The sequence below is a fragment of the Sordaria macrospora genome, chromosome 1, assembly GCF_033870435.1.
Source record: "Sordaria macrospora chromosome 1, complete sequence".
Lineage (NCBI taxonomy): Eukaryota > Fungi > Ascomycota > Sordariomycetes > Sordariales > Sordariaceae > Sordaria > Sordaria macrospora.
In genome coordinates this window covers 5,018,741-5,031,468 of record NC_089371.1, presented here as the reverse complement: position 1 = coordinate 5,031,468, position 12,728 = coordinate 5,018,741, and the positions used below count along the sequence as shown (strand labels likewise).

The 12,728-nt window shown below is 47.5% G+C and overlaps 2 protein-coding genes across 2 annotated transcripts; both read left to right on the top strand.

Moving 5' to 3' along the window:
• The first annotated feature begins 6,792 nt into the window (after positions 1 to 6,792).
• SMAC4_04609 (uncharacterized protein) lies at positions 6,793 to 9,228 on the top strand. Its single transcript, XM_024655660.2, has 2 exons — positions 6,793 to 7,577; positions 7,635 to 9,228. Exons 1-2 carry the CDS (start codon positions 7,186 to 7,188, stop codon positions 8,812 to 8,814), a joined length of 1,572 nt encoding a protein of 523 aa, XP_024511512.1. The 5' UTR covers positions 6,793 to 7,185; the 3' UTR covers positions 8,815 to 9,228.
• A 275-nt stretch (positions 9,229 to 9,503) lies between these two features.
• SMAC4_04608 (uncharacterized protein) lies at positions 9,504 to 12,190 on the top strand. Its single transcript, XM_003345329.3, has 3 exons — positions 9,504 to 10,307; positions 10,402 to 11,079; positions 11,187 to 12,190. Exons 1-3 carry the CDS (start codon positions 9,825 to 9,827, stop codon positions 11,988 to 11,990), a joined length of 1,965 nt encoding a protein of 654 aa, XP_003345377.2. The 5' UTR covers positions 9,504 to 9,824; the 3' UTR covers positions 11,991 to 12,190.
• Positions 12,191 to 12,728: the final 538 nt, after the last annotated feature.

Below are 12,728 nucleotides of genomic sequence, written 5' to 3'. Positions count from 1 at the left end.
TGTTGGTTCGTTGGCGAAATTCGAGACGGGACTGAATGGTTGGCAGGTATTGTAAGTAACTAGTCTAGTAACCAACATGGTACACACTAAAAAGAAGACATGCGAGAAAGATGCGATGCAACGAACGAGCGAGCGCCAAATGGATTAGGTTGGGAGGTAGAGTAGGTTGGATGAAAAGACTAGACTCGGAGACTCGCTCGGTAGGTGGATCACCATTCACATCATCACACCCGCCTTTCAGGTCAGGTACTTGTACTCGTCAGGTCAAGCATGTCAAGTAAAAAAACAGACAAAAAAGAAAGACCATACAATGGACAAAGGCGAAGCCGCTGCGTAAGAAAAAAGGTTTGTGGCGATGGGATGATATCAATCGTATCGTATCGGACCACCACCAAGCAAAAAAGCCACCATAAGCTGGAGATGGGAAGGGATGTAACCCTCCGTACGGTACTTACGATGTACCTATCCCCTTCCAGCGGCCCAGCCCGTCGTTTGCTTCCGTTATTTCTGAAACTGAAACACTTTCTAATTTTTTTTTTTTCAAGTTGGAGGAGCGGAAGAACTTGGGATGATGAAAGGGTCAAGAACAATCTGCGACGTTCAGCTGACTCGTGAGATCTGAACTTTCTTTGTCAGTTTGTCTCTTGTCTCTTTTTTGTTGTTTATTGCTTGTTGTTTCTGATTTTCCTTGTGCTGTGAGTGTATGTGTGTGTGTGTGTGAGAGACACGATGCTTTACTTGGCGGTCAAGGGAAAAGTGTGACTTTTTGCCAACCTCCTCTTATAAAAAAGGAGGAAATTTCTTAATAGAATAGCGAAATATTATAAAACCATGCCGATCGATCGTATACTAAATCGTCTATTAACGCTACGCAAAATTACTGATTTTTATTATGATTTCGAACTTTTTATTGTAATACAACGCAATATAATATACTGCTTTCTACTGTAAATTTATGGAGAAGAATGAGTAGTTTATATATTTATAAACTATTAAATAGATTACTAATTCACTATATAATATCTATTGATTTGGATAAATATTTCAAAGAGCTAGAGCTAGAAAAGATGCTTGTTAGGTATAGAAGTACCTATATATATTTCGTTACTTATAATTATTATATAACTCCTCGCGATAGAAGTACGAACTTATTAATCATTAGAAATATCACTATTATTACAAGAAATTTTCGTATGTAAATTAATTATTATATAAAGTCTGTTAACGTCTGGCTAGTACTGTGCTTTGTAACTGCCTTATACTATCTTGTAGTATAGAAGGTTGATTGAAATATTTATTTTACGAAATTAGTCCATTCTGCCTTCATAGAACGTGCTAGAATATAGAGGTTTTGCTATTGTATTCTGGGATTCTCTAACTTGTTCAGCATTACTTCTAGACTAATTTGTCATTATGGAATGCACCAGAAGCTCATAGATTCAGTTTATTCCTTTCATAGTATAGTGATCCTACAAGCACTCCTATCAACTTACAAAAGCTCCTACACTTTGAAAGCTTTTAGATACTTAACATTCGTGTATATAAAGACCTCTTCTCTTCTTTAGTTAGTCACTTCTTAAGCAAGCAAGCACAATCCAAGCAATACAATATAGTTTACTCCTATAGTGCAGAGTTCACTATAATAGTTGTTTCTCATAGTGCAGAGTCTTCTCTAAGACCTCTTTTACAACATCCCTCTATTGTCCTTGCTACTGCGCTGCTTCCTTCAGCACTGCTATCGTACTTTCTACCGCTTCCGCTCCGCTCTGCTACAGGTACATAATTCACTGTAGCATCTCTATACTGGTGCTATTATTATAGGCCAGTTAGGGCATTGCATATGACAAGCTAGCGTGCATATGCCCAGACGGCCAAACCTATAAAAGATAGGACGATATTCTGCTTGCAAAGCAGAACTCGAAATGCACATTATATAGCCAATGTCAACCTGTGAAATTACCTCCCCTTAAAGCGAAGTTATCTTTTGATAATCTTTAAGATAAGGTCCCGGCCCCGGCCTCATTTCCGAGGGCGACAATGTCGTGGAGGATTTATTGCAATGCGACGGCTTATATAGCACTACCTGAAAATGCAACTTCCCGCTAAGTTGGACATTTTCCAATGAGCCGATACGTGGCATTTCAGTACTCTTCGATTTGCATACACGGTCCTCAATTGTCATTGCATTCTTAAGAGCTGCGCTCGACTAAGTGTCAACAAGAGTATCCCAAAATCGCCTTTGAAATTGCCACAGTCGGGAATCGAACCCACCGTTTTAAGCAGAACATACTATGACAGGCTAGGGTGCATATGCCTAGACGGTCAAACCTACAAAAGATAGGATGATGTTCTGCTTACAAGGCAGAACTCGGAATACACACTATATGGCTAATGTCAACCTGTAACATTGCAGCAAACAAAGTCCTTGTGTGAATTTAAGAAACTTATTATATTAGAGTGCTCAGCGGGGAGGCTATGTTTATTAATTAGCGCTAAAGAAGATACTATTGTGTCATAGGTTGACATTGGCTATATAGTGTGCATTCCGAGTTCTGCCTTGCAAGCAGAACATTGTCTTATCTTTTGTAGGTTTGGCCGTCTGGGCATATGCACCCTAGCCTATCATATATTGTTATATACGTTATATTATATTTTCAAGATAAATTTCTTATGCTATATGAAATAGTTGTAGCGGCGGTAAATTGATTGTATTTGCTATAGGGAGTTCTAACTATTTGTAATTTATAATAATTAATATAATTTTTGGAAAATTTTAAAAACTGAAAATATTAATCTAATATACTATCAATAATAAACGATGGTTTTAGAAATGAAATAAGAAATCTATTAATGAGTAATTTAACTATTAGAAAACTATAATTAAAAAGAATATAATTTTAATGAAAAGGATATTTAGAATTGTAATAGAATAAGAATATAATCAAGGTATATAGCGGGTGGTTACGTAAGAGTAATTGTATTAAGAAAGCTAGTAAAGTAGAAAGTATATTTAATTTAATTAAATTGTATTAGAAAAGTAATTAATTAATTTCGTTATAATTAAAAATTACAAATATTATTAATAAAAAATCAATTACCCTTATTACTAAGATTAGTACAATTGAGAAAGTTCCATTGATTTATATAATTTTTAAGACTAATATTAAGAAAAGTTTTATCTGTAACAATTTCAAAACTAATGTTAAATCTACTAAATTACCAACTGTCACAACACTAGCGGACCATTACATCACTAGGCTATGTTTTAAAAGGATACAAGTAACTAAAGCTAGCAATTCGGTCGCTCAAGTGGTCTTATATAGTTGTGATGACAGTCGAGAGGCACAACTGCAAGGCTGCCATCACATTCTTCCCCTTATATTGAGAAGTTCGCCCCAAACCTTGACTCTCTCAGGACAGTATGCCAGCCTGCGACAATTTCTAGGAGCCAATCAAACTCGAACGAGAGCTCTCAATTAAAGTTAAAGAGAACCTATATAAGGGTATCCGAAAAATCCGAGGACTTTTCCAACTACAAAGTTCGAACTCGTAGCCTTTTAGCTTTGGTTAAATGTTACAGCGCTGGCGGATCACTACATCACTAAGCTATGTTCTAAAAGGATACAAGTAACTAAAGCTGGCAATTTGGTTGCTCAAATGATCTTATATAATTGCGATAGCAGTCAAGAGGCACAACTGCAAGGCTGCCATTACAAGAGGTATTTATACTTGCACTTATACTTATACTTATATTAAAGAAGGTATTAGAGGACGCACTTGTATTAGATAAATAATGCAATTCGTTAATTTGCTTATTTTCTACCTTATTAAATAGTATTCTAAATTTTATAATTGCGTTATAGTAGTAAATATCATTGTGTATTTTGGTAATGCAAATAAGTATAAGTTAGTTTAGTGGTAAAATAATATAGAGTCTGTTCTATAATATTTCACTGTCTCATTGAAAAAATTTTCCCCTCTTTTATGAGAGGGGGTTGGCAAAAATTCCCACTTTTCCCTTAACTGCCAAGTAGTTGTAGTCCGGGCAGTATAGTAGTGGAGATGGGTAGATGGTGATGTTCCAACGTTCTCTTGTTGTATGTCATGGAAGCAGGTCGTGTAGGTACATCGGTGGAGGATGGATGTGATGTGGATTCCTCTCCTCTTGTTTTCTTGTTGTTTTTCACAAGAAGCAGCTCAGCTTCTGCTTCGGTTGCAATTGTACAGTACCGTAGTGACATTGGCGCAACGTTACGTCAGAGCAAGATTTAAACTTAGTGGACATACCTATAGCTGAGGAAATGGAACAGCTTCATGAAGACGCCTCCTCGTTCTTGAGAGAGAGGTGGTTGGTGGTCGGTGGCTCGGTGCCAGTGGTGGCCATGGTGGTGGTGGTAACGGTGGTAGTGGTAACGGTGGTAGTGGTAACGGTGGTACCTACGTAACCGGTATACCTTACCGGTAAGGTATGTATGCGGAGAATTATAGGTAGGTTGAGGTCCGCCCGGACGGTGGACCCCAAGTACGGTAAGTTACACCACAGCTTTTTAGCTGGGCGGTAAGCCATGCGTTATGCTCTCTCCCTGAGCTGGGCTCTTGGCTTGGGTTGTGAGCTGAATGGAAATGGAAATCTTGTGATCCCATGCTACAATGGATTGCGCCCCGGGAGAGTCGTAGGTCTCTTCTTTTGTTGGTCACTGACAAAAGCCTTTGCCTTTGGCTGCGGCGCTTGAGAAGGGAGCAACAGGATCGTAATTCGATGCCTGTCTAGGCGTCTTGGCGACTTGCGACTTACCAACAGCTAGTCTGATGAAAGTTGCCGAGTCTTTCAGGCTTCAGGCTTCACCGTAAGCTAGAGGAAAATTTGGACAGGAAGCAATTCGCAATGCAGACGAAGTGCCCTACGAGGCAGAGTGCGAGATTGGAGATCGGCATGGGCTGGCCGCTAAACGAAAGGATTGGCGGTGATATGTTTCCAGTGAATCTTTGGGTCGGAGGCGGGGCAATTAACCACGAATGACCGCGGATGCTGACCCGAGGCGGCACTCGACATATAGTCGTATGAACGCCATGAGGCATGAGGAGGTGCGCATGCTAGCCCACAACTGCGGTTGGGTTGGGGGTTCCAGGTCGCAAGGGGACCACAATGTTTTATGGCCGTACCTATCACACATCACACACATTCACGATGTCTTCTCCATGCTTCTGCTTCTGGTAGGTAGCTCGAGCCTCAACGTAGGCTTAAGGCGGTGTTCTGCCATACCGGCATACTCTGCCTCGGAGTGACAGATCTCTGAGGCCGGCTCGTGTCGTTGGTTGGCCACTGTCCTCTTTCCTGTTCACTTATTAGCAAAGCCGCAAGGAGCAGGTGTCTGGAACGAGGTGTGTCTTGTCCAACGAGCACAATGATGCTTTATAAATAATTCTTTGGTGGTTGCACCGCAGTTGGGAGGATCCTGTTGTTCGGCGCCACTCAGCTGCCATACTTGATCTGTAACACGCTCGTCCGTGATGAGCCACGATGCATCATCTTTCCTTTCCTCTCTTCTCTTCCTGCTGATCTGAAACCTGGATGAATGACGAACACGCTTGCGGTAGCCGTAAGAGAGGAGCTAGAAGGCGTCGATATCGATTGCTGCTCTGTTGCTCGAACTCTTCAACTGTTTACATCACGAACCGAGAAAAACCAAGGGGCATCCCGAACCGCTCGTAACACGTCCGACTCAGGAGTGCTTTTCTAACGTCCGCCGGGAGAGGGAAAACCACGAACAAAACGGCTATTGGTGTTGCGAGTTGGGCAGTTGAGGAGGCTTTGTCTGATATACCTCGGGCTAGCAGTAGACGGTAGCGAAGTTGGATGCATGGTAAGGGAAATCGGGGCAAAAGGTAGCTCGAGCTCGAAGTTGCATCGCCCATCTTGAAGGTTTTACAAACCTCGTCCTTCGAGCAACCATGCCGCGAAGTAGAAGACTCTGAGCAAGCACCATTACATGTTGCACCCGACCCGTTGAATACGTTCTTCCCCGCGGCAAGGCTTCAATGGAAGTGACTTCGGTTGTAGACTTGTACGTGGACTGTGCAGTGCTCCCGTCTCACGTTGAAGGTTGCGTACGGGCACGCAAGGTGGAATCAATTACAACTTGACTGTTCGAAAACAATCAATGACTTCATAAAATGGTTGGTAGGGTGCGTGACGCAGAGTATATATGCGAAATCCAAAGCACGCACAGAAAATAAGACAATTGGAATCGAGCAATGGTAGTAAGCAACAGGGCAAATGCTAGCAAACAGGATTCTCTTGTTCACTGACATTACCAAGCATTTCGGCATTACAGGTTGATAGCAGTCAATGGTAAAGTACTTGCGCTGGAACTAGTACAGGAATACTGGTAGCCGCAACCCTTGGCCCCGAACACGGCAGGCATGTCACGGTATTATATGTAATGCGACAGCAATAGCCGGTTTAGACATTTTCCGGTATTCAAGAATAGGAAACACCGTCCGACCGGCTGATACCAACTGCTACTTTGCTGATTAAAAGGCGAGTTAAAAGTGACGGAACCAAGCGGACCGGATTGGAGTTGCCCAGTTCCTTCTCCTTGACAAAGCGGTTCCGTCCCTTCAATGGAAGTGAAGGAGTTGGACCAATCACGTATTACCACTGCGCTCATCCTAGCCACCTACAAGCCACAAGCGCCACTTCACTGGTCCAACACCAGCCACAGTTGTCAGAGCAAGTCTCAAACACGTTCAGTTCTGCTCGGCTTGGAACCAGGCTTCAAGCTCCAATCTTAAAATCTTCATCTCCAAATCAACCTACACGATCTCTCAACTTACCTACATCTTACGAACCCGACAGCGTTTGTATCTTTAATATCCGAGCGGGAAACTCACGACCTTTTCGAGAACGACCAGACTTCCTCTGCACAGAACCGCTGCACGAGCCCCGACCGACTGTCGCTTTCAACTCTCGCTTCGCGTTCTGACAGAGCAAGACTGAGGTCTGCACCGCCTGCGGCCTTCCGCTGACCGATTTCGTCGCCACCGTCTCGACACGAACTCGTCAGCCTTCTATAGTCCTTGGCTCTCCGTCGAGAACGGTCAAGCCCCAAAACGACCTTTTCTTCCCGACCTTGCGCTTTCGTTCACCTTGGTCCAAATACGCCACCCCATCGATCGTGAACCATGGCCACCGAACTCACCACTGGCACCCCTCTGGCAGATGCTCTCAACAATGCCATCCAGGAGAAGATCGTAGAGGTAGGCTGGGCGGGTAACACCACCGAAGCCGCCCCTATGGCTGAGTACCTCGTGCTCATGCTGGCCAACGGCAAAACACAAGAGGAAGTCGCCGCCGAGATTTCTGGCGACCTTCTTAGTTTGGGACCTGACGACCCAACCGCATTGCACTTCGCTCAGTGGCTCTTTGAACAGCAAAATGCCCTCGTTCCACAGTACAGCTCCGCGCCTGAACCCGTACCCGACGAGCAGGGTGCGATGGATACGGCACAAGACAACTCGATGGGCGACTTTAACATGGACGTCACAACAGACGGCTCTGGCAATGAGCTTAACGCGTATGTCACTGCGTCATCAACCCTCTCTGGACCTGGCACCCTGCTAACATTGCAAAGTCCTACTGGACCCAAAGCTATGCGGAACGGAAGCGGCAACGGCATGCGTGGTGGACGGGAAAAGCGTATCATGGGCCAGATCAACCGTGCCATGGACAGGACTCACGACCCCAACGTAGCTCTGCATCGCGTTCGCGGCCAGTCTGGAAACGAGAGGATAGCACGAGGCCCTCCTACAGGCCCGAGAATGGGCGTTGGAAGACAGCCACGTACGACAAACACGCGTGTCGCCAGCATCGCGCAAGGATTGGCGAACATGGGCGGCCCTGCCGGGCCAGGCGGCATGGGCCCGATGAACCCGATGAACGCCATGAATGGTATGGGTGGGTTTGGCCAGCCGGACATTATGGCGATCATGGAGCAGCAAAGGCACATGTTGCAACAGATGCAGATGATGATGCAACAAAGTGGTGTTGCTCCCAACGGTCATGCCCCCCATGGGCATGGTCGCGGTCACGGACGGCCGCTATTTGAGCGCACTAGCCGGCCAAACTTCCGCGGCCGTGGTGGCGGCTTCCAAGCTGGCGGTCACCAACACACACAGGGTTCGGATGCCGGTCAAGGTGACCCTACGCAACAAGGTCAGCAGGCTGGTGAAGATGTCGACATGATGCAACCGAAGCGCGAGCCCCAGAATCCCGAAGAGACAGTCTGCAAATTCAACCTTCGCTGCTCTAACCGAGATTGCAAGTTTGCTCACCAGTCTCCGGCGGCGCCGCCTAACGTCCCAATCGACGTGAAGGACGTTTGCAGCTTCGGTGCGGCTTGCAAGAACCGGAAGTGTGTTGGCCGTCACCCATCGCCGGCAATCAAGGCGGCGCACCAGAGTGAAATGGACTGCAAGTTCTTCCCCAACTGCACCAACCCTCATTGCCCGTTCAAGCACCCCAGCATGCCCCCCTGCCGAAACGGCGGCGAGTGCAAGGTGCCCGGATGCAAGTTCACCCACGTCAAGACGCCTTGCAAGTTTCACCCGTGCACCAATCGATTCTGCCCTTTCTCTCACGAGGAGGGTCAACGCGGTACATTCCAGGATAAGGTCTGGGTAGCCGGCGAGGAAGGCGAACAACAGCACGTCAGTGAAAGGAAGTTTGTGGACGAGAACGCCCCCGAAGACGTGATCTTGCCCGGATCTGAGGACCAGCAAGCGGACGCCAACATGCCTGAGGTTGTCGTTTGAGTGATAGGGTCAAGGAAAGAAGAAAAGTGTGAATTTCAAAGGCAGGTGCCACTTAAAGATATGTGGCAATCGTGCGGGAAGGGAACTGGACCAGAAGGACTTGGTGGTCTTTAGGAGGGTGTTTTGGTTCTGTATTATATCACTGGGATGTGTGGGTCAAAGACTGGATGCTTAAGATTTATTCATGATTGCTGTCCATGCGGCGTTCCGGCAGAAAGGGGTTAGCATACAATTGGAATCCAAGGAAGGAGTCGACTTCGTCTACATGTTTACTATATTGAATGAGGTGCTCTGTCTTGGAGGAGGGTATACCTATGGCACTGGAAGGGAACAAAGGAATTGGTCTCCGTAGCATAGCAGCATTTGCAAAATTTAAGCGAATAGCTATAAGCATTATACCTTGATTTGTTTCAGCACTCCTTACATGTTTGAGTGTTTCTCGATTTTCCGTGTGATATCCTGTGATGACCCGATCACGATCGGCATGCCCGGCAGTCGGAACGCGGACGGCGGAGCGGCTCAACCCCGGCCTGGTCTGCCGTGACTCGACCTGTCAGGCCACCAGAGCGGGTTACGGGTGCCGAGGAGGGGTGGGTGGCCTTGCCGGAGCTAATTCTTGTCGATGTTTGTAACTGGGCCTGTCCACCCCGCACCTTCATTTGGATTTCTTCCAACATTTTTCTTTTTCTCTTTCTGTTCAATTGGTTTGCCAAAATCCTTTCACGGCTCAGGATTTTAGCTATACGTTCCAAGAACTTGTGCGGCCAGACACCCACGCACATCAGTCTTCCAAGATCGGATAGCAGTACAAGGTCCCTTGCATGTTGTGCGTCACATGCATGGTGGCCCCTTGTTCTTCCCGTCAACAAAAACCTAATTTCAACTCTTCGGCCCGGCAACATCATCGAACGCTCGTCGACGATACCGAGCTTTTGCATATCTAACACAAGGCCAACACGGCAGGCCTTTGAACGGCACGGGATGAGGATCACGAAGGCCTCAAACTTCTCATGATGTACAGTACTAGTCAGCGCAGTCTGGCGCGCAACACGCGGCGGTGCGTCAGCAGCAAGTGGGCGCAACCAGCAACCCTATCGAGTTCACGGCTCGCAAGCACTTGTGCTTTTGGCTCCGCGGTAACCACCAGCAAGAGACACAATGCCACCTGCTCCGCCCTCGCCGCCACTGGCAAGACCCGATCATATTCGACGTCGGTACCGCCCCCAACGACAGAGCTCCCGAAGGATATCGCGATCATCGGAGGTGGTTTGACCGGCTTGGCCACGGCCTACTTCGCTAAACTCCACAACCCCCATGCACGCATCACAGTCTACGAGGCGTCTAACAGGCTCGGCGGCTGGATTGACACGGAGGAGGTCCATGTCACAACCCCGTCAGGCGAAGAGGGCAAGGTGCTCTTCCAGCGCGGCGGCCGCATGCTCAAGACGATGAAGAACAAGGCCAAGTACGATGATTTGATCTTCTGGAAGTTAGTATGTACAGCCTCTGCTGGACGCCGGTAGGTACTCGGTAGCTCGCTATGTTGGACTGTCCTTGCTAACCTGCTTTGATCTTATCTGTCACTAGGTGGCCGACCTCGACTTAGAAAACGAACTTGAAGTTACGAACGAACACGAGCCTTTGGGCAACTACATCTATTACCCCGATCATCTTGTCGCGATGCCGCAGCCCATCTTGGACAAGAATCGACCCCTTGATTCGGCAGCTTCGATTTATAGCGCGGTGCAAACAACCTTAAACGAGCCCATTTTTAAGGGTGCCGGTTCGGCCGCTATGAAATACTTTTTTGGGGGCGGGCGCAAAAAGACGCTCAAGGACGGAGAAGATCAATCGGTCTACGACTTCTTCCGGCGCGCTACGGGAACTCCTGAGCTTATTAACAACACTCTCGGCGCTTTGATGCATGGCGTATGGGGCGGCAATATACGGAACCTCAGTATGCAGAGCGGCCTGTTCTCCAAGGTGACATTACCGAGCCCGGAAAAGGGTAAAATCTGGTATCCAAAGGAGGATTATGAGTTCATGAGGAGGATGTTTCGGGTGTACTCACCCGACGACATGACCAAGTTCCTGCGCAATTACATGGCCAAAGGAGAGAACTCGGAATATATCTGGTTCAAGAATGGCTTTAGCACCATGACAGACGCACTCATACGGGAGTTGATGGATAGGGGGATGAACGTCACTTTCAAGCTCAACACTCCCGTGCAGTCTATCTCTCTTCACCCATCACAAAAGATAGCGGTACGTTTTCTATGGAACGAAGGCTTATACTGATTCGCCGGCGATCTACCAGGCTGATCACCAGCCGTGGTGACTATGCGGTATCACATGCTAACTCTTCGCGCCAGATCAAATCCAACAAAAATGTTCAGGCCGCCCTACACGACAAAGTCGTGTCAACAATCTACGCAAAGACTCTGGCCGGGCTCACAGTCAACAAGCTTCCCTCTCTAGCACGCTCGACCGCCGTCACCATCCGAGTCGTCAACATCTGGTACCCAACCCCAAACCTCAACGCACCATTCAACGGTATCGGCTATCTTATCCCCTCAACCACGCCGGACAACCATGAGGGCATCCTCGGCGTGCTCTTCGACTCGGACCGCGAGCATCGCGGCCGCAACTACGGCGGTGACACCGTCCCCGGCACCAAGTTAACTGTCATGATGGGCGGCCACTACTGGGATACGGAGCCGTCCTACATGTACGACGAGAACAAGTGCATCAACATGGCCAAGAGGGCCGTCGAGCGGCACCTGCAGATCTCCGAGGAGGACGCCGCTGGCGCCGTGGCCACCACCAAGCTCTGCCGCGACTGCATCCCGCAGCACACAGTCGGCCACCGTGAGCGCATGGCGGACGCGCACCACGAGCTTCTCAAGGCCTTCAAGGGCAACCTGTCCGTGGTGGGCGGCTCGTACCAGACGCCCGGGATTAACAGCGCGCTGCGCGGCGCTGCGGACATTGCTTACGAGTTGTCGAACAAAATGGTGCCGCACCCGGTTGGGAATACGGGTCTGCAGCGGTTCACCAGACCGATGTCGGAGTCTTGGATCCAGGATGAGAAGGAAATATTCCCGTTGAAGTTTGGCAACCCGTTCAAGACCATTTTCAGGATGCTTTCGGCCGATGCTCGCAGCCGGCTGGAATAGGGACGAAAAACATATTTTGGCCTGTCGTAGACTTGGTAGGAAGCAGACCGAGAGGACCGGGCCGGCAACGCAACGCAACGGAAAATAAAGAGAAAATCTGAAGAATGAAATAAACAGTCAACCAGTGTACATTACAGATATATAGAGATATAAGGGAACAAGTTACCCTACCCTACCCTACTTGACTCCGTGGAGGAATGGGCACATACTCAACTTCCATGCATACTATCCATATATTGAATCTTGAATATCATCTGGTCAAGCGTGTCCTCCTATGTTATTACACAAAGAGCCTGTATACAGCACGGAGGCTACATAGCTATCATATAGGCGTGTCGTTCAATATGATGATGATGATCCATCATCAAATCTATTTTGAGTCCGGCGTGAACACTCGTACGCAATGAACGGAATGACTTCATACACCAAGACCTCATGCACGCAACATCCTTTCATATGGAAAACCAGTCCTGTCTAGCAAGCAAGCAAGCCATGCGAAAGAAAGCTTAGGACACTCAAGCGAAAACGGACGGACCCGCTCGCTCGCTGGTCAACTTGTTTATCTATCTAATCTATCTATTGCCTTCCAAGTACTTCGTTTGTTCTCCTGTGGCGTTCGTTGCAGTGGCTACTCATGCTTAACTACCTCTAATGGATTCCACACCCGCTCCGCACGCACGATATTCCGTCCTTCCTTCAGTCAGTCAGTCCCAACAACCAACTAACTCCCAGCATCAA